Raw genomic sequence first — 22598 nt, 5'->3', positions numbered from 1 at the left:
ATCACTCCTGAGCAAACCAACGTTTGCGCCAACGTTTGCCTCAAACGTGAGGTCAAACGTTGGCACCATAAAAGCAAAGAAGAGCACCTCTGTTTGATGCATTGAGTGAGCCACGTTTGCGACAATGTTTGCCTCAAACGTTGGGCCAAACGTTGGCCAAAGGAGTAGCATGGGGGAACCACGTTTGAGCTCACATTTGACCTCAAACGTTGGCTCAAACGTGGAAGACAGCAACTTGGCCGAGCTGCATAATGTCACACAAGGGACGTTTGAGTTAACGTTTGCCTCAAACGTTGACTCAAACGTGAATGGTTCATGGCCCGGTTCACTAATGGATTTCTTCCCAACACCAAAAGCAATCAACGGAGGCTACTATCAACCCAATTCCATCAAGGCTAAAGGCCCAATGCAAAGCTTAATGATCATTTGAAGAAAGTGTATAAATAGCTTAGGATTTGAAGTTTCAAAGAGAGCTTCCTTTTTAGAATTTTTAATACTTGCAGTAGAGATTTTTCTTTTTAGTTTTGCTGAGTAGTTTTTGGAGAGCTTTTGGGTTTTGAGCTATTTGGAGATTTTGAGTCTTGGGTGTTGAAGAATTGAGGAAATTCTATCTCAATCTCACCTTGAGATCTCTCTGTTTTCTTTACTACACTTTTTGAGAAATCAATATTTGAATTCCTTTCTTCTACTGCTTGATCTTTACTTTTCTTGCAATTGAATTCTAAATTTAGATCTAGGAAGGCATTGAGATCTAGACTTGGTTATCTAGTCTCTTGGGTCCCGAGATCTACATCTTTCAATTTCAATTTCCTTGTTTCGTTGCTATACCAAGCTTATTGTTATTGTCATTTGAGATCCGGTTTGATTGAATCCACATTTTATATTCCTGCTTGTTGCAATTTACTTTTCCTTGTTTAATTTCTGCAATCCCAATTCCCATCTCCTTTTATAATTCAAGCAATTTACATTTCTTGCACTTTAAGATTCTGCAATTTACATTTCTTGCGTTCTAAGTTTCTGCCATTTAATTTCTTGTTCTTTAAGATTCAGCTCTTTTTCTTTTTGTTCCCTTTAATTTCATGCAAATCACCTACTCCCCTTTACATTCTATGCAATTTAATTCCTGTCAACACAATTTCACACAATCAACACTTGTTTGCTTGACTAATTCAACTACTAAACTAAAGTTGCTCAATCCTTCAATCCTTGTGGGATCGACCTCACTCCCATGAGTTTTATTACTTGATGCGACCCAGTACACTTGCCGGTGAGTTTTGTGTCGGATCGTTTTCTGCACATCAAGTTTTTGGCGCCGTTGCCGGGGATTGAATAGATTGACAATGATTAAGTGAGGTGATAGTTTAGATCAAGCACTTTTTCTTTAATTTTGACTAACCTACTAACTGTTTGAATTTTTGCTTAAGCTAACTAAAATTTCATTCTAGCAATAGATTGAAGTATCACTGGTTGTGTGTTTCTCTTGTTTTTTTTGTATGTCAGGTACAGGGAGAGCTACTCCTATTTTATCCGAAGCTGACCAGAGGACTCTCAGGAGATTAAGAAGAGCTGAAAGAGGGAAAGGTATTGTTGGAGAGGAAGAATCTGAGGAAGAATATCACGAGATAGAAGGAGATCCATCTAATCCCAATCTACCACAGAGAAGAGTGTTGGCCTCCTACACTTTTTCAAATCCCAGACACTGTGGAAGCAGCATCTTAACTCCCAATGTCAATGCAAACAATTTCGAGCTAAAACCACAACTCATTACACTTGTTCAGAACAATTGTTCCTATGGAGGCAGCCCATTGGAAGATCCCAACCAGCATCTATCTACCTTCTTAAGGATCTGTGACACTGTCAAATCCAATGGCGTGAATCCTGAAACTTACAAGCTTCTGCTGTTCCCGTTCTCATTAAGGGACAAGGCCGCACAATGGCTTGAAACTTTTCCCCAAGGAAGTATCACTAGTTGGGATGACTTGGTGACTAAATTTCTAGCCAAATTCTATCCACCCCAAAGAGTCATCAGGCTGAAAACCGAGGTACAGACATTCACACAATTAGATGCTGAATCCTTGTATGAAGCATGGGAGAGGTACAAAGCCTTAATCAGAAAGTGTCCTCCAGAGATGTTCAATGAATGGGACGTGCTGCAAAATTTCTATGAAGGCCTGACATTGAAATCTCAAGAGGCATTAGATCATTCTGCTGGAGGTTCACTACAACTGATGAAAACTGCTGAGGAAGCCCAGAATCTTGTGGACATGGTGGCCAACAATCAATATTTCTTTGCTCATCAAAGAAACTGCCAACCATCACAGAGAAAGGGGGTATTAGAACTGGAAGGAGTAGACTCCATTTTGGCTCAAAACAAGATGATGCAACAACAAATTCAACAACAGTTTGAACAAATGGCCAAAAGAATTGACAGCCTTCAAGTAGCAGCTGTGAACACAAGCCACCCATCAACTGTATGTGTGCAGAATGAAGAAAGCCAAGAAGAGCAACAACAGGAGCAAGTGCAGTACATGTATAACCAAAACTTTGGACAAAATGAAGTTTATGGTGATACCTACAATCCATCCTGGAAGAACCACCCAAACCTCAGATGGGGAGACAATCACAACCAGAACCAACAACCATGGCAGAGGAACTCAAACCAAAACATTTCAAGGAACAACCAAAACCACAACCAGCAGCAAACTAACCAAAACCCTTACAGAAAACCTCAAAATAACTACCCCAACCCCAACCATTATCAATCCAATAACCAACCCACCAACCAAAATGCCCACCATTCACCATCCACACCTCACAACCTACCACAAGCATCACTAGAAACTCAAAGAATCACTAACTTGGAAACCTTGATAGACAAAATGTGAAAACACCAAGAAATGACAACCAAGAACCATGAAGCCTCCATGAAGAGCCTAGAGAGGCAGATTGGGCAAATCTCCAAGCAGATTTCTGTTGAGAGACCTTCAAGCTCACTACCAAGTGACACCATTCCTAATCCAAAAGAAGAGTGCAAAGCTGTACAACTACAGAGTAGAAAGACATTGGTAGACAACAACAAGGAGATAACCAAGAAGCCTTTGGATAGCAACAAAGAATCATCAGAGAAAGGGGAAGCTAGCAATGAAGACATGACAACAAGAAGAAATGCCCCAGAGAAGCTCAAAGAGAAAGACAATCAGCCACATAGTTCAAAGGAAGCGATTCAGGGACAGCAGCAAGTGGAGAAGAATTCTACACCTCCATTACCCTATCCTCAAGGGTTCAGCAAGGAGACTAAGGACCAATACTTCCCAAAATTTCTTGAAGTCTTCAAGAAGTTAGAGATCAATATTCCCTTAGCTGAGGCACTTGAGCAAATGCCTCTGTATGCCAAGTTCTTGAAAGAAGTTATCAACAAGAAGAGGAGTTGGTAGGTTAATGAAACTATACTGCTTACTGAGGAATGCAGAGCACTAATCCAGAAGGGACTTCCTCCTAAACTCGAAGACCTTGGAAGCTTCTTTCTACCCTGCGCCATTGGTAGCATGACCATCAATAAGGCGATGTGTGACTTAGGAGCTAGTATCAATCTAATGCCTGCCTCTCTAGTGAAAAAGCTAAGCATAAAAGAGGTAAAACCAGTACAAATGTCTCTAGAATTGGTGGACAAGTCAGTGATATACCCTACGGGTATGGTTGAGAACCTTCTAGTTAAGGTAGACAGATTCATCTTCCCTGCAGATTTTGTGATCTTAGATTCAGATCAGGATGAGGGTGACTCCATTATACTGGGAAGACCATTCTTGGCCACTGCTAGGGCCATCATAGACATAGAGCAAGGAGAATTAAGCCTCAGGATGCATGATGAAAGTGTCACTCTGAGTATACTGCCAGAAACACAGTTCAGTAATGAAAAGAAGGATAGTACAGAAACTGACAAAGAGAATCTGCAATGGAAGGAGGGAATCAACAAGACAAACAACAGCTGCCCTCCCAAGCAAGAGATAGATGATACAACAGGTCAAAAAGAGAAAGAGACTGTGCAAAATAATGAAGAAATTCAAGAGGACATTATAGTATTGGCAACTAAGAAAAGAAATCTCAAGAGGAAGCCTGTTGTCAAAGGAGAAGGGTCAACAAAAGGAGGGAAGAAAAACAAAAACAGAATAAAAAAGGGTTAGAAGAGCAAGAAAATTCCAACAGAAGGGCTTTTCAAAGGTGACAAGGTGCAATTAGTATATCAACAGCTAGGAGCAAAATATCACTACACTGTTAACCAAGTACTCTCTCTTGAGCACGTTGAAATTGAGCACCAAGGCACACAAAGAAGGCTCACAGTGAGGGGGGAATAAGCTGCGACATTTTAACCATCAACCACCCTAAGAGGATCAATGTCAAGCTAGTGACATTAAAAGAGCGCTTGTTGGGAGGCAACCCAACCTGAGGTAGTCCTTTTCTTTCAATGCTAGTTCAATAAAAAGATTAAGTGGATTCACCTGCAGTGCAAGGAGCTAAGTTTGGTGTCACACACCAAAACAATTTAAAGGAGAATAAAGGATTTTAAGTTTGGTGTTCCACCAAAAATCTAATCTAAAAACACATTCTCACCTTCTGCATAAAGGGTTGCTAGCTCCAAGCAATCAGATGAATCATTTAATCATTGTCTGCTTCTACTTTGTAGTTTTATTACTTTTAGCTAAGACACTAGGAATTCACATATGAACAACTCGATGCATCAAAGGTAGTGGCAAGGGACTAAATTTGGTGTTCACACACCAAAGTAAGTTCAAAAGCCTACAAGAAGGTCCCGCACACTAACTAGTTATCTAAGGGCTTGAGAAACAAGAAATTTCCATTAACTCTGCAGGGATTCAAACACTTTCTTGGGAGGGCTTCACACCATCAGTTGAGAGTAAGAAAAAGAAGCCAGCAAAAGGTTGTATTGTCACTTAACTCCATCAGCATGCAATCTTTCTAAATTTGAAGTTTGAATATGCCCATCTTAGCAGTAACTGTTAGTTCAGTAGTTATGCATCTTGAATATTATTGTCAATAAGAATACTAGTCTAAGTGTACTTGTGTGTTTACTTTCACTTAACTAATGCATGCTTTGTCCCCTAAGTCTTTTCAATTCAATAAAAAAATGTTTGAAACATGAAGTAAGATGGTTCATTGTTAGCTAGAAGTCAAATAATAGTAAGTGGTGGCATGTATGTGTGATTGTGTGGCAACTCACTATTAGTGAATAAAAGGAATAGATTGTTCTCTTTTTAAGAAGAAAGTAGTTCACTGTCTATGAATCTCAACAAAATAAAAGTCCTTGGGTGAAAAGAAAAACAAAAAGAGAAAAGAAAAAGCCAAAAGTGGCAACAGAACAAAAGGAAGAAAAAAAAGAAACAAAGCTAGACACCAATAGCTTGAACCTTAGAATAAATGCCTGTGGTGTCTTTGTACTAGGATCTGCTTGGATTATTAAGTTCTTTGGAGTGCATCAACACTTCGTAACTTGGGTTAACTAACCCGGGATTATCAACTGAAAGTCCACTATCAAGAGCAACCTAGCTACAAGATATTTAGTAACCCAAAGAGGTGCTGGGCATCAATGTTCTAAGAAGGCATGTGAGCCAAGTGTCTAAAGTGAATAATGTGTCAAGCATAAATAAAGAAAAGAGCTTGTTACACATGACACTGAACTAAAGTTTATAAAGAAAAAAATTCAGTAAACAAGGACAAAGGAATAATGAGAGGTCATAGCAGTGTGTTGCTTGATGCTTAGAGGAAACTTTCTAGGCCTACTTGTCATTAAGAAGTGAGTAGTTACATATCTGCATAAAACCCCATGAGCTACCAATAATACTCTGCTAACATGAGCATTCTCTTTTGTTTTCATTCTTTCTTCTTAATAATTCTGTTCTTGCTTGGGGACAAGCAAGTTTTAAGTTTGGTGTTGTGATGACAAGTCATCTTAGCCTAGTTTCACTAGTCTTTTTCCTTTGTTTTCATTTAGTTTTATGCACTTTATTAAGCCATAAGTAAGTCAATTGGGTTGAATTTCATGTTTCCTTTGATTTAATCAACCATGGATAAATTGATGCATTTTCATGAGTTTTTGTGCCATAATTGCTCATATGACAAGAAGAAGAACAACTCTCATGATTATGGCATAGCTTTGATACAATTGTTGATTGATGATAGGTGGAATAAAGCTTGGAAGAAGGTTGCAAGAATGGGCTTGAAAAGAGGGATTCACGTTTGAGCTAACGTTTGCCTCAAACGTTAACTCAAACGTGAGAAGCAGATGAAGAACACCCTGGAGAAGAGCCAACGTTTGCGCCAACGTTTGCCTCAAACGTTGAGGCAAACATTGGCTGAAGAAGGGGCAAGGGAAGGCAACGTTTGCGCCAACATTTGCCTCAAACGTGAGGTCAAACGTTGGCGCCAAAGAGAAGAGAAAGATCACTCCTGAGCAAACCAACGTTTGCGCCAACGTTTGCCTCAAACGTGAGGTCAAACGTTGGCACCATAAAAGCAAAGAAGAGCACCTCTGTTTGATGCATTGAGTGAGCCACGTTTACGCCAATGTTTGCCTCAAACGTTGGGCCAAACGTTGGCCAAAGGAGTAGCATGGGGGAACCACGTTTGAGCTCACGTTTGACCTCAAACGTTGGCTCAAACGTGGAAGACAGCAACTTGGCCGAGCTGCATAATGTCACACAAGGGACGTTTGAGTCAACGTTTGCCTCAAACGTTGACTCAAACGTGAATGGTTCATGGCCCGGTTCACTAATGGATTTCTTCCCAACACCAAGAGCAATCAACGGAGGCTACTATTAACCCAATTCCATCAAGGCTAAAGGCCCAATGCAAAGCTTAATGATCATTTGAAGAAAGTGTATAAATAGCTTAGGATTTGAAGTTTCAAAGAGAGCTTCCTTTTTAGAATTTTTAATACTTGCAGTAGAGCTTTTCTTTTTTAGTTTTGCTGAGTAGTTTTTGGAGAGCTTTTGGGTTTTGAGCTATTTGGAGATTTTGAGTCTTGGGTGTTGAAGAATTGAGAAAATTCTGTCTCAATCTCACCTTGAGATCTCTCTGTTTTCTTTACTACACTTTTTGAGAAATCAATATTTGAATTCCTTTCTTCTACTGCTTGATCTTTACTTTTCTTGCAATTGAATTCTAAATTTGGATCTAGGAAGGCATTGAGATCTAGACTTGGTTATCTAGTCTCTTGGGTCCTGAGATCTACATCTACATCTTATTGTTATTGTCATTTGAGATCCGGTTTGATTGAATCCACATTTTATATTCCTGCTTGTTGCAATTTACTTTTCCTTGTTTAATTTCTACAATCCCAATTCCCAACTCCTTTTATAATTCAAGCAATTTACATTTCTTGCACTTTAAGATTCTGCAATTTACATTTCTTGCGTTCTAAGTTTCTGCCATTTAATATCTTGTTCTTTAAGATTCAGCTTTTTTTCTTTTTATTCCCTTTAATTTCATGCAAATCACCTACTCCCCTTTACATTCTATGCAATTTAATTCCTGTCAACACAATTTCACACAATCAACACTTGTTTGCTTGACTAATTCAACTACTAAACTAAAGTTGCTCAATCCTTCAATCCTTGTGGGATCGACCTCACTCCCGTGAGTTTTATTACTTGATGCGACCCGATACACTTGCCGGTGAGTTTTGTGTCGGATCGTTTTTCGTACATCATTCCTCTGTTCTGGTTTAAACTTATTTCAATTTAAATAATCACTACTTTTCTTATTTCTTATGGAGTACCTGGATTCAAATTTCCTATTTAGATGCAAAATGATTTTCTTTTCAGAACATTTTCTCGTTCCTGTAAATCGTTAGTTGCAATCTTACGCATCCTCCTGAATTTATACGAATTTTATCCTTGTCACTTATTCATCTTTTCCTTAGATTTGTAACTCCTTGAATATACTGACACATATCTCAATGTCACACGTGGTCCCTAGAAAATAAAAACCGAAGCGTTAGTTTTTCAGAGATGACTAGTAAATGAGGAGGTGAACTTTGGCAAGTTTGAAAACGCCATAGGTTATGACGTTTAAATTTCAGGAAAAGAGTATTGTTGAGAAGATATTCAAGTTTTTGGTAGCTCAATTCGTATAAGATGACAACTCGCAACAAGTTAGCTAAGTGACTGGAGCAACGTGAGATAGATAAGCATAAGGTGAAACTTGTAACACGGTAGTTCTTTAGGACACGGTTCGTGAATGCGGAAGGTGAAGCTTGTAAGTATGTGATATCAAAGGGAGTTGTGATAGTGAGCTATGTTAAAACCCTTAAGGTTGACACCATGTAACCCCTTTTCTTTTGAGCCTATCTTGTAACTTCTGCTTTACACCATGCTTTTCCTTTATTTCTAAGTCTTATGGTTTATTTTCTATTTGAAAATTTATATGTACCAAAACTTTTTTTCCTAAAGTATTCAAAAGAAAGGTATTAAAACCACGTAATATTTCCTGTAATATGCTAAATTTTCTTACTTATTTAAAAAGCATTTAGACAGTAGAGTATTGATTCTTTGTATTACCTTGAGAATTCCTTTAATTTTCGAGGTCGAAAATTTTTATAAGGTGGATAGGATGTAAGACCCAGATTTTTTTTAAAAAACATATATATTATTATGAGTTAGTTTCAATTTATTTATTTATTAAAGACTTTATTTTAAAAATTATTTTATTAAAAGTAATTAAATTAAGTTTGGATAATTAAATTAAAAATTTTACTTAATCTCATAATCATTGAGTAATTTTCTATATTTAAATTATACAACTTAACAGTTATAAAAGGATAAAAACTTTATATGCTTTAATTTAAATAATTGAGATTTCAGAATTTAATACTTTAATTTTATAAACAAAGAAAATAAATTATATTATCTCTAATTTTAAATTAAAATACTTATTAGAAGTTAATTAGCAAATTTATAATTAACTAGTATTTTAAAATAATTTTGAGGGATTAAATTAGATTTTTAATTAATACATTGTACCTCTAATTTTATTAAAATTATCTAAACCACTTTATCCTAACCCTAATTTATCACCGTCACCCCCTCATCCCTTACGCCTCAGCCTTCAGCAAAAACAAAAGAAAAGAAAAGGAAAGAAAAGGAGAAAGGGAAAAAAACAGAGAGGGGGAAGAAAGGAGAAAAGGGGGAAACGGAAATAGAGAAGAGGGAGAACGAAGGGGAGAAGAGAGCCGAGGATGGAGAGGGAGGAGAAGAGGTCGCCGCTGTCCAGCTCGCACCACCATCGTCACACACTACTACTGCCTCGTCACTACCGCCGCACCTTGTCGTCGTAATCAGAGCCGCCACCGCCGTCTGTTGAAAGCATTCGCGTCGCCGCTAGAACCCTTGCCGTCGTTGTTGCCATTGGACGAAGGAGAGAGGAAAAGATGTGATGTACATAGCAGCTCACTGCCGTGCTTCATCTTCGCCGCTGCCATGGACGCCGGTGAGTTGCACTGTGTCATCGGAGTTTGATGAGGAAGATTCGTAGATTGGGTTTTCCAAAATCAAGGTTTGGAATTTGGCGAAGATTGGTTTAGTGGTTGGATTCTTGGAGTTGCTATTCTGCCACTGCCGTTGCTGTAGCCGTGCTTCTATTGCCGGAGAACGGCGCCGTTGTCGCCAGAGAACCACCGTTGAAGTCGCTACTGTTCTGGTAAGCCTTACCCTTATTTCTGATCTCGTTGTGTATGCTTAAGTTGTTCCGTTACTATTGTGAGGGAGTGTTTATGTTGAATGAAGTTGTTATTGTGAGTTATTCAGCTACCGCCGGAAACCTTGTCTTCTTGGTTAGTCGTTTAGATGGTATGCAGCAGTTGTGTAAGGTCTTTGGTTGTTCAAGCTAGAACCTTTGCCAAATGAGTGAGAATAAACAACACTAGGAGAAGTTTGCAAGCTGTCCCTAGAATTTCTTATTCACCTACTCTCCAATTCAAGACATTCACAGTAATGATGGTGGATACGGGTTCCGTGTCAAGAAGTGCTGATTTCCTTGTAGATATGATGCCAGAAAAAGATGATGATGGCCGGTTTGCAAGTGGAGGGTGGAATAGTGAGGATGGAAGGCTTAGCTGTGGGTATTCAAGCTTCAGAGGGAAGAAAGTATCGATGGAGGATTTTTACGATATTAAAACATTAAAAATTGGTGGTCATTCAGTATGCTTACTTGGAGTATTTGATGGTCATGGTGGTTTTCGTGGTGCAGAGTATTTGAAAGAGCATCTCTTTGATAATCTCATGAAGCATCCAAAATCTTTTACTGATGCCAAATTGGCTATAAGTGAAATGTATCAAGGTACTAATTCTTAATTTCTGTATTTTGAAAAAGACATTTTCTGGGATGATGGCTCTACTGCTTGAACCGTTGTTTTAATTGATAACCATCTCTATGTTGCTGATGTTGGAGATTATAGGACTATAATATCGAAGGCTGGTAAGGCAATTGCTCTCTTTAAGGATCATGAGCCAAACAGAAGTGATGAACGAAAGAGGAATTGATGCGTTTAAACTAAATTGAGGTAGGGGAGTTTTCATTAAACTCATTTTTATTCTTAAGAGTTGTTATAAATTGATATTTAAGCAAATAAACATTTTTAGTGATTATGGAGTCTTATCAATTGAACTGAATTGCCTTGAATGAATGTGATTGTTTACTTGACTGTGGCTATTTCTGAATATTAAGTTTGTATTGAGATAGTGAGTTGAAGATTAATTTGAAAATCTGATTTGAATGTTTATCAAGTATAATTTGAGAATTGAAAAATGATTTGATGTTAGAGTTAATTTGGGTTTGGAAAATGGCTTGAGATTTGTGAATGACTTGGATTTGAAACCGTTGAAAAGGAGTTTGAGAAATGATTTTGTTGGGACCCGAAAAGGGTGGCAGAATCTGAGTTTTAGAGGAGATGCTGCCGAAATTTTATAAAATTAGAAGTTTCATTTGAAGTAGTTATTTTAAAAAGGTTTAATTTTAAGCATTATGTGGTTTAAAATTACTTTATTTATCAAAGAAAGAATTATGTTTTGGATTGAGATTGTTGATTAACGGAAAGAAGGTTGATGAGGATTGATTTGAAATATGTTTTTTGAATGAATTTGGAAATGGGATATGGATTGATGAATGATGATGATATTGAGAATGGCTTAGATATTGATGAATGATGAATGAATTATTTATATGGCTTATGAATTTGAAATATCTGAGATACGAGGTTCCCTGGATTAAGTGCCGTGGCTTGCCACCACGTGTACCAGGTTGAAAACTCGATACTCTGTTGACCCTACGACGTAAGTGTGACCGGGCACTATATAAATTCCCATGTTACCCCCATTGAGCAATATTGATTATTTGAGAAAAAGCTATGTATAGACTCTTGGGGATCCACGTCGGGGGACAGTCTAAGGACAATTCAGACTTGTCGGGTTGGCTGGATAACCGACAGATGAGCCTTATCAGCCATAGGACAGGCATGCATCATATGCATTTGTATGCTTTGCTTGGGTTTGAACTTGTTTTGGTTTGCCTAATTGCTAAACTGTTCTTAACTGCTACTTGAACTATTTTCTGTAACTGCTACCTACTTGTGCTTTCCTTGTCTGTCTTGCCTGTGTTTGTCCTGGCGTGCTACATTTGAGAATGAACTTTGGTGCTGAATTAGTGACTGTGTTGTTTGATTGCGTGGTTGGTTTCTGATTGATTTTTTCTTATAAGAAAGGAAAGGTTTCGGACTTCTGAAGGATTAAACATTGTTTCTTTGAAAAAGTTTTGAACGATTTCCTATTGGTTTTAAAATATTCATAAGGCAATGATAATCACTGAGCTTGAAAACAATTTTCTTATTAAATATCTTCTTATGACAACTTTGAAACTCCGTGGTGAGACCGTGTGGTTAGGTTCTCACCCCCTACAGCTTTACCTTTTCAGGAACCGGATGAAGAAGCATTAAGAAGAGTTATAATGCGTTTGGTTTATATGCTGTTTGTATTAACTAGATTATTTTCTTCCCTCGTCTTTGTTATTACAAGTTTGTAAGAGGGATAGGAATTGTATGTTTTATATATATAATATATTGAATTATTATGTAAGGAGTCTTGTATATGAATCTATGCTTGTTTGTATTTTTCTTAAGGTAAAGTATTTATTTCTGTTTTTCAAAGAAATCAGCGATACAGTGTCGAGTCATAGGCTCCTATTTTAATATTTAGTATGTAAAGTAGTCGTAATACTTCTTGCTATCAGAGTAGCGCAGCCGGAAGCATGACTTCTGATAGTGAAGGTGTTACAGCGATAACCTCCAAGCTTGTGCAGTAACTTCTTCGTAATGTGCCAGATGCACCACCAGTGGCGTGTATCGGGTAACGTATTTCTGATCGCACGAAAAATGAATCTGCATTGATCGGTGATGATCTGTTGTGAAGCAGTTCCCAAGCACTTCACCCATTGGCTGAAAACCCACTCATAACTTAGGATTTCCTCATTCTCCAACAGAGCACAACCGAGGAGGGTCGACTTACTATGGTGGTTGACACCGACGAACGACACAAATGGTAATCCATGCCTACACGAAAAATCAACCAAAAATAAGAAATTCCAATCACGACCGAACAAAATAAAAAAAATAAAGAAAAAAACACCAACATAACTACTTCATACCGGTTTGTACTATAGGTGCTACCAACTGACATGATGTCTCCGAAATATTCATACGACACCCTACACCTTGCATCTACCCATACTGCACTCCTAAATTTACACTCCTCGTCCAACTTCACCGCGTAGAAGAAGTTAGGATTGATGTCCTTCATTCTCATGAAGTAGTTCATCATCTCCCTCACATCCGCATTCACGTTGCTGGTTTGGGGCCTTGCTGTAATATAGTTTCTTAATTCCTTTTCTGAGAATCCCAGGTTAGACGGGCCCCTATCCTCATTTGCTAAAGCTAGGGATGTCTTGTTTGGTCGAATCCCAGCCTTATCATTATCCTCGGTCACACACTTCGCATGCATGGTCAGGTCCCTAAACTCATGGTAGTACACCGCCTTTCTCGCTGAACATGGGTGTGAGTGCCTCAACTCAACCTTGAACAAAACCCACTCTTGCATGTCCTTATCAAACTTTACATATATCCTTGCCTTGCACCCAGCAGCTGAAATCGTGTTCTTCTGCGTTGGTGCTTTGACACGAGACCCGCAAAACCCGTCTCGATTACAGTGGATAGCTTGGTTAACGGGTTTCTTTATGTTCTTGTCACATGTTGCCATCCTTATCTTAGTTACAAATCCTATTTTCTTTGCGTAAGTAACATAGAATTCATGAGCCATCTGCAACTGCGCAAACCGCATTCCAACTCTTGGTATTTCGTCTTCTTGAAGGCAACCATGATCCAGTAACTACATTTAAGATTGATTACAAAAAACATTACCATTAATGATCAAATCAAACATGCGGATCATGACTACACAAAATTAAACTAGAGTCCAAAACCTCGTAACCAAGATCCCTCTCTTCACTTCCAACCTCAATAACATCCAACAGTTGCATGGCCTACAATTTCAAAATAAAAACAGAAACCCGAAGAAAAAAATAAATCCTTTTTAAATATCATGTAAATAAAACCTCAATAACTAGCACAAAAAATGCAACAAAAACTAGAAATCAAGTTAATCATCCTACCTATTTTAGCTTAAAAACAAATGCATGAAAATGACAATGATGGGTAATTGAATTAATTATTTCATTTTACCTATTATATAAGTATTGTAACTACTATGGATTCTCTTTAATAATGTCACTGTACTTCACATAGCTGAACATGCAGTAGATACAATTACCATACACATAATTCAGTCCTCAATTTCAGCGCCTGCATCACCCTAGAGTTGCTTTTTTTATTCATTCAATGACCATCATGTGTAATCATATACATAAATTCTTATCTACGCATGCAGGAAGCATATAAGCATACCATTCATTATAAAACAATCATATAAGCATACCATTAATTAATTGATGCAAATTCTCCATACATATAAGTATATAAGCATATAAGCATGAAAAATAAGCATATAATATGCAGGAAGCATATAACCAGACCATACCATTATAAAACAATCATATAAGCATGCCATGATTAATTAATTTATGCAAATTCTCCATACATATAAGCATACCATTCAATATAAAACAATCACAAATTTGGTTGAATCACAAATTCTCCATCACATTTGGATAAGCATTAAACATAAAAATAAACATGCCATTTACATTGAGATTTAAAATCTAAATCAGTTGAAAAATAACCATCTATTATCAATGTTTTGAATGTAAGTTGCTCACCTTATTCGATTGCTCACGTCGACGACGAAATGGTCAGGTACGTTTTCATGTGGATTTGATGAATTCTCATTACCGACGGCAAATGGAACACAACCCATCAGTTCAAACATATCGCACTCCATTAAGGAACTTCAGCTAGGTGATGTGCGTGAATGAGGAAGCACACTTGAAACACCTTCATCTTGCGATATCGACATCGGGAAGAAGGCACACACCGACTGTGCACTGTCCTTACTGGACGTCTGGGTTGTCGCAAAGATCGACCAAACGAGAGGAACGTGGTGTTGGGCGGTGGACTGTGCGGATGACAAGGCCAGTTAGAACAGACTTGGAACAGACTTGTACTTGTATGCATTATACAATACATATATTGGCTCCTCATACTTTTTCTTTTATATATTCTTGTTCGCAAATCGTGCAAGATTTGTAACCAAATATTAATTCATTGAGATGCTATCTAGATATTACTATTAAGTAAAGTATCATTTGTATTTGGATAAGTCCCAAAATTATTCCTAATCTTTAAATTGTTTTATTTAAGTCCTTAACGTTTTAAAGTTGTCTGAATGTGGTTTTGTTGTTAATGATCTAATAACAAAGTTGACGATAGGACAACATTGAGATGGTTTTGAAATGTCAGGAATTTAAATAGGACAAAAATATTGGGATAAAAATGATATATTACTCTTAGAAGAATTACCAAATCAAATAAAATGAAACTAAATTTAAACGGAATGAATTACATTATGAATTCAAGATTTTTACTTATCATGGAATGCTTGTAGAATGATTAGTAGATAAACTTTCAAGAAAGAAAAAAAAGCATGGTATATATACAATAAAGTATAAATTATATATTTTTACCATAAGTATGAGTGAAAATCTTGAAAATCTTCTAAGGGTAATGTTTCATTTTTATCCCCAACATTTTCCTCCTAGTTGAATCCTAATTTTCAAAATTGTGTCAATGCTGTCCTACTGTCAATTCTGTTAATAGACCACTAATGGCAGGACAACATTAAAATGATTTTAAAACGTTAAGGACTTAACTAAGATGATCAAAACGTTTGGGATAACTTTGAAATTTATCCCAAATGTTAGAGACAAAAATAATACTTTACTCTATTAATATTAACAGGCCAAACAGTACCACTTAGAGTGATTAGACTCTCCCTTTTTAATGACTTGGTTTCAAGTCTTTGTAACACCAAAAACACATCATCAGTTTTTTTGGTGGTATCTATTATTAAACTATATATTCTGCTTTTATTATGGTGACACTTTATTCCATGAAGTTGTAAAAAAATAATATATCTATTTCATTTTACTGAAACTATGTTTTGTCATGTCTTATTTACCGTTGTATCGACTTATATTTAGAGTAAACACCCGATTTGATTTCTATCCATTCCAAAATAGGACAAAATGACCCCTGTTGAAAAAATAGACCCGTTCCGATCCCTATCCATGTCCATTTTGAGTTAGGGCGGTTCCATCGTCATCTCCCCTCACTAAACTTAACGAAAGAGTTATATATGGCACTTAATGTTGCTAACGTGGACGCTGAGTCTCCCTTAAGTGACATGCTGGCAAATGGACAATGTTCAGGGATCGATTTGTCTCCATGTGAGCAACGGTAAAAAGGTCGATTTGTCTCCTATGAGTAATGGTCAAAGGTTAATTTTCCTCCTTTATCTACCAAAAATGATGTTGTGAAGTGAGAGATTTTAGCAGAGATGACAGATGAGTCACCCTTTTGATTCAGTATAGCATGTGAAACGTCGTTTTTGGTGGATAAAGAGGGATAAATCTACCCTTGACCATTGCCCATTCATTAACATGTTACTTAAGGAGACTTAACATCCACATCAGTAACGTTAAGTGCCACGTAGGTCTCTTCCAATAAGTTTGATGAGGAAAGATGACCATTTCTCACGAAAGACACAAACAAAGACCAGAACGGATCTATTTTTTTGATAGGAGTCGCCTTGTCCTATTTTGGAATAGACAGGGATCGAATCGGGTATTTACTCCTTATATTCACATAATCTTTTACAAATTATTCTCCAAATTAAAAATCTTGAATTTAATATCCCCTTATCAAGCATTTCAATGTTTTATTTTCTCCCAAAATAAACAATCATGTCAGAGCCCTAGACCATCATCACCATTCAAAGCACAAAGCCATTCTTTTCCCTTTTTTTTTTTTCCTTTTTTGGTCAGGAATTCTTTTTCATGCTATCCTGCAAGAAAAGCAACACACAAAACAATAAAGAAGAAAAGAACACAGGAAATTAGGAACGAAGTATACAACAAAAATTAATTTGTAAATGGATAAAAAATGGTGAAATGCTGAAAATGGATGCATGGCATGTTATGCACAAATGTGGAGCTACTATTGTCAGAAACCACAAAACGTAACCTACGTTTTGGGTGGGACGAAGACCAAGAAAGTGAAGCATGCTGCAAAACGCAGCCTGCGATTGGCAGGGTAGGGCAACCAAGTTTCAAAACGTGCCCCGTTGTCCCCTGCATGCAGGCATGAGCAGCTATTGACCAGCATTGGGTACGCCAAAACGCAGGTTGCGTTTGTCAGGCGTGTAGCGCAAATTGCAAGTTGCGATTGGCAGCCTCCCTAGCTGCATGCGCGACACGTGCTGTGAAGGGTGGTGAATTCGGTTTATAAAAGCCAAAATGCAGGAAGCAAGAGTGAAAGCAATAGTGAGGAAGCATGCTGTGAAAAACAAACGTTACTGAAGAAGTAAGTGTGGGAGAAGAAGAAGTATACAATGAAGGGTTAGGGTTTGAGAGACGAAGAAAAAATAATTCGTGATTTTACCAAACCGGAAGAACACATTATTAAATATCTGGATCATTCTCAATGGATAAGTAATTTTTTTTAATTTTATGATTAATAAATAAATATATTTATTTGTATTCTATGTATTTATGTTTTAACTAGTAATTTTATTATTATTATTATTATTATTATTATTATTATTATTATTATTATTATTATTATTATTATTATTATTATTATTATTATTATTATGTTGTTACTCCGTTCTCATTATACTCAAATAGAAAGAAGTTGGTTCCTTGACAAGGTGGTCCTATCCTAGGCTTAGAGCTGAGCTAGACCCCTACCCCAAACTTATTTCGGAATGATTTAGAGAGCTGTGAATCAGGCTTTCAGACGGGTGGCAAGCAGGGCAAGAAGATAAAGTCCTGACCCTAAGCAGATTTTTGACATCTTTCTCGCATCCGCTTTCAGGTTTGACATGACATTAGAGCTCTCGTACTTAGTGACGAGTTCGAGCCTTAGAAGCATGCGAAGGAATAAGGTCTGGAATAAGTCTTGTATGAGTCCTTTAATCTGTTATTGCTATTATTATTGTTATTATTGGTGACATTGTTATTGTTATTAGTATTAAGATTAAGTCTAAAAAAAATTTATCATGATTAGTATATTGTTAATTTTGTAAAATACTGTAGAAGACAATAATAATAAATTATTATTATTTTCTAATAATAAATAATACTGTTTACTAATTTTTGTATTATTTTTAATAATTTTTTATTATTTTTTAATAATTTATTATTAATTTTTATGATAATAACAATAACGTGTAATAAATTATAATAAATAACACTATTTAGAAATTTTTTATTATTTTTTAATAATTTATTATTAATTTTTATGTGATTAACAATTTTGTGTAATAAATTAAATTAAAGAATATTGTTTAACAATTTTTATTAATTCTTGATAATTTATTATTAACGGTTATGATAATAACAATACTGTATAGTTAATTAAAATAAAGATGAGTGTTTAATAATAATAATAATAATAATTATTATTATTATTATTATTATTATTATTATTTGCGTTGTTTTTATTATTATTATTAATAACCTTGTTATAATAATTACTATCATGAGTAATGTTGTAATAATAATAATAATAATAATAATAATAATAATAATAATAATAATAATAATAATAATAATAATAATAATAATAATAATATATTATTGTTATTGTTATTATCAATGTTTTCGGTTTATGGGAGTAAGTATTGTTTCAGTTATGAAGCAATATTAATAATTATTGTATTTTTTTTTTGCAGGTTATTAGGAATTTGTTATCTAGAAAATTAGATCCGCCAAAGACCTTTAACGAGGTAGCTGCAGCGTCATTAGCACTTACTGAGTTTTAGCACGTTTTGCTAGTAGGCGAAATGATAGGCCATTCTGCACTCTTGAGTGCCTTGGTGGAACGATGGAGGCCGAAAATCCACACATTTCATCTTCCAGTCAGTGAAGTGACAGTGACGCAGGAAGATGTGACATATTTTCTTGGCCTCCCGGTTAATGGGGAACCCGTTACGGGTAGATCAGATAGCAGTCACTAGTTTTTCGTGGAGAACTGCATCGCGTGTTTCGGTCGGGAGCTCGGTCTGCAAGATCACGTATTGGGTAAAGTTAATCTTGCATGGGTCCGACGATGCAGCCATGTGACACACAGGAATCTATTGAGTGGTACGCCTGTGCTAACAGTTTCTGCGTGTTCGGAATGGTTGTGTTTCCAGATAAGTCGACCACTTCATTGAACACAGAGTTTCTGCCTCTACTTCAGAATTTTCCTCGGATTTCAGTATACAGTTGGGAGGCAGCCAGTCTCATACATTTATATAGATCATTGTGTTGTGCATCACGATTCAACTGTAAAGAGATGTATAAGCCACTCATACTACTATTTGTCTGTGTTTGGGAGCGTATGCCGTTCCTGGCGCCTATTCCCTGCGATCAGCTCGTCAATGTTGGGGTTCTACTTGCGCGACGGTATTCTTTTTAATGATCATGAGTCTCGGCGCTCATCCAAGTAAACAATTCATTAGCCGATAGAAAGTAGACCTAATAATGACAGTCACAGGCAGGTTACGTGCACCCTTCAGGACAGAATTTATGCACTTTACCAAGTTTGTCGTCATATGTCCCCAACGATGACCCCTGTCGAATGCCAACACCCATCTCTGAACACCGATCTCATCGCACCATTGAATATATGCCTCGTCCCACTCTTTAAGCCGTTGATAGTTTTTGTTGTACTCCTGTTCTGTCCTAGAATAGCCTGTTGGACAAACCATTTAATCATAAGCAAATGCCATGAAATTACTATGAATAAGACCACAATAGCGAAATCAAATACCTATGTTAACCACGAGTTTATGCAAATACGGAGCCTTGAACCTCCTTAAGAAGTTGGACCCGATGTGCCTAATGCAGAACATGTGCCACGCTTTTGGTGGTGACCACGCACCATTAATGCGATCTATTGCTGCGTCGATGGAGGTATGGCGGTTAGAAATAATGCCCACGCCATCAATAGTAACAACATATCTCTGCAAATTGGTCAGAAAAACCTCTCACATGTCTACCGTTTCACCCTCGACTATCGCAAATGCAATGGGCACAATGTTTTGGTTTCCATCTTGTGCAACGGTAATTAGAAGTGGACCTTTATATTTTCTGTATAGGTGTGTGCCATCAACCTGCATCAGTGGCTTGCAGTGTTTGAATGCTACTATACACGGATAGAAGCCCCAAAAAACGCGATGGAGAACTCTTACACCTGGAACCTCCTCCCTCTCACGGTAAACGGGGAGCGTCTTTATTTGAACACGAGACCTTGGTATCTTTGCAGTCATTGCTTTCAACCATACTGGTAGAGTCTGGTAAGAAACTTCCTAATCACCGAAAACTTTTGCGATAGATTTCTGCTTTTCCAACCAAGCCTTGCAATAACTAACAGTGTAGTTAAACCTGGATTGAACTTCTGCAATAATAGACTTCACCTTTATCGACGTGTCTGCTTCGATCAACGGCCTAATAGCATCTGCAATTGTGTCTGAGTCCAACTTGGCATGATCTTGTGAAATCGTGCCATGGTGCACGTGTGTTTGCCATTGTATCTCCTGATCTCCCAATAAGCTTTCTTTCGAACAAGCTAGCTCGGATAAGACAATCGCACCCAGTACCATAACCCTTGTATTTCGCATAGACTATCTATGGCTCAGACTCAAACACAGTGTAATCAACTCCTCTAGAGATAGTGTAGATTTTGATTGCAGATATCACCGACTCTCTAGAGCCAAATTCCATTCCGACACTAAATTCACCATCTTCCGCCGCAACGTTGCCTTCACCTACGACATGCGCACCACCATCAGTCAGACAAGGCAAATAAAATACACACTAGTGGTAATTTGAATTAATAATCATAACATACCCATATTCACATACTCAGGAAATACCGAGGCATGCATGGCTTCAAGATCCAGAGTCTGTATAAAAGACAAAACACCAAAGGGGTGCCGGCTTACAATTGCATCCACTTCATTTTGCACCGTCGGATTGCCTGTCAAGTCTCCGTCATCATTTTCGTCATCAACTTCATAGTTAGCTTCGAACTCCTCTTTATTGTCGTTGTTATCTTCTTCCCAATTTATATCCCCAAACTCATCAAGATTGACCTACTCACCAACCGCGTCCAGCCCAGAATGTTGTTCGAGCTCAATGTACAGCTTTATCATCGGCACGTGAAATCGAATTTGTTGATAAATAAGGAACATCTGCTGCATACTTGCGTCATTAGTGATGGGCATTATTTGAAACTGTATCAGCCCACCAAATACTTGTACAGGATTCCTATATAAAATTTTGCTCACCTTTTTCGAAATATGACTTTGGATGTTATCACAAAGACCATTTTGCAACTCTACAAAACTCATGGTGCATGGAATAGCAAATAACAACGAAAATTCACAAACAAAAGTCACTCATTCGTGTGTGTTTGATATAATCTCACCGTTATAATACACTCGCCAGTTGGTAATACCTTCCATAACTTCAACCTCACTTAACTCGACTTTTTTTACACAACTAACTGCCAAAAAAAATGTATATGCAAGAAAGAGGAATAGGAGGAGTAGAAGTGGAGTGAAGACCTTCGAATGCTACCGGCTTCGTATTTATAGGCAACACTCTTAGGCTCATTTTTTTTGTTATGGAACAAAAATTGGTGTTGTTCAAAGTAATGGACATATGGACAAATTTTTCCCTGCTATGGTGTCAGATTTAAAACGTAAGCAACGTTTTACTTTTGGCTTGGTTTTGTTTTTTTTTTTTTTCTCAGGAACGGGAACAAACGTGGGCTGCGTTTTGCTTTTCAAAAATTTTTTTATTTTGTTTAAAACCAAATGCGGCCTGCGTTTTGTGATGGGTTTTATTTTTTTCGTAATAACAAAACGCAGCTTGCGTTTTCTGCTATATGTCAGCTTTTTTTTTGGGAAATACAAAACGCAGGCTGCGTTTTTTGTGGTGTCAGATTAATTTTTTGAAAAATAAAAAATGCAGGTTGCGTTTTGTGAGAAAAATATTTTAATGAAGAGGCCTGCCTATAAATACGAAGCAAGCCTCGCCCAAATGGCCTCACTCCACTTCTACTCATCATACTCTTCTTTCTTATACATATGTTCTAGTTTTTAGTTTTTTTGGCAGTTAGGTGTGTCAAAAAAATCGGTTTAGGTGAGGTTGAAGTTATGGAAAATATTGCGAATTTGCGAGTATATTATAACGGTGAAGTTATACCAAACACACATGAAGGAGTGACTTTTGTTTGTGAATGTCTGTTGTCATTTGCTATTCCATGTACCATGAGTTTTGTCGAGTTGCAAAATGGGCTTTGTAATAACATTCAAAGCCACATTTTGAAAAGGGCGAGCAACCTTTTATACAGAAGTCCTGTGCAAGTATTTGGTGGATTAATACAGTTTCAAATAATGCCCATCACTGACGATGCCAGTATGCAACAGATGTTGTATATTTATCAATAAACCCGATCTCACGGGTCGATGATAGAGCTGTACGTTGAGTTTGAACAGTAGTCGGGGATGGGTATGGTCGGCGACGAGGTCAATGTTGATGAGCTCGGGGATATAGATTGGGAAGAAGAGAATAATGACAGCGAAGAGGAATTCGCAGCTAACTATGAAGTCGATGACAAAAACGATGACAAAGACTTGGCAGGCAGTCCGGCAGTTCAAAATAAAGCAAATGCGATTGTAAGCCAACAACCATTTGGTGTTCCGCCTTTTATGCGGACTTTAGATCTCAAAGCCATGCATGCCCCGAAATTTCTT

The 22598-nt window shown here is 37.2% G+C and overlaps 1 protein-coding gene and 1 pseudogene across 1 annotated transcript; one reads left to right on the top strand and one right to left on the bottom strand.

Moving 5' to 3' along the window:
• Nucleotides 1-9857: 9857 nt before the first annotated feature.
• Nucleotides 9858-10553, top strand: LOC107624105 (putative protein phosphatase 2C 76 pseudogene; annotated as a pseudogene).
• A 1737-nt stretch (nucleotides 10554-12290) lies between these two features.
• Nucleotides 12291-14513, bottom strand: LOC107620799 (protein FAR1-RELATED SEQUENCE 5-like). The gene is made up of 6 exons (XM_016322918.1): nucleotides 14392-14513; nucleotides 13858-13861; nucleotides 13540-13599; nucleotides 12709-13445; nucleotides 12570-12613; nucleotides 12291-12421 (listed from the first exon to the last, which is right to left on the bottom strand). Exons 1-6 carry the CDS (start codon nucleotides 14511-14513, stop codon nucleotides 12291-12293), a joined length of 1098 nt encoding a protein of 365 aa, XP_016178404.1.
• Nucleotides 14514-22598: the final 8085 nt, after the last annotated feature.

The sequence above is a fragment of the Arachis ipaensis genome, chromosome B10 (genome assembly GCF_059453495.1).
Source record: "Arachis ipaensis isolate K30076 ecotype BB chromosome B10, ASM5945349v1, whole genome shotgun sequence".
NCBI classification, from domain to species: domain Eukaryota; kingdom Viridiplantae; phylum Streptophyta; class Magnoliopsida; order Fabales; family Fabaceae; genus Arachis; species Arachis ipaensis.
Note: the sequence above shows the minus strand (reverse complement) of the source record. Positions and strands in the feature narration are given on the sequence as shown.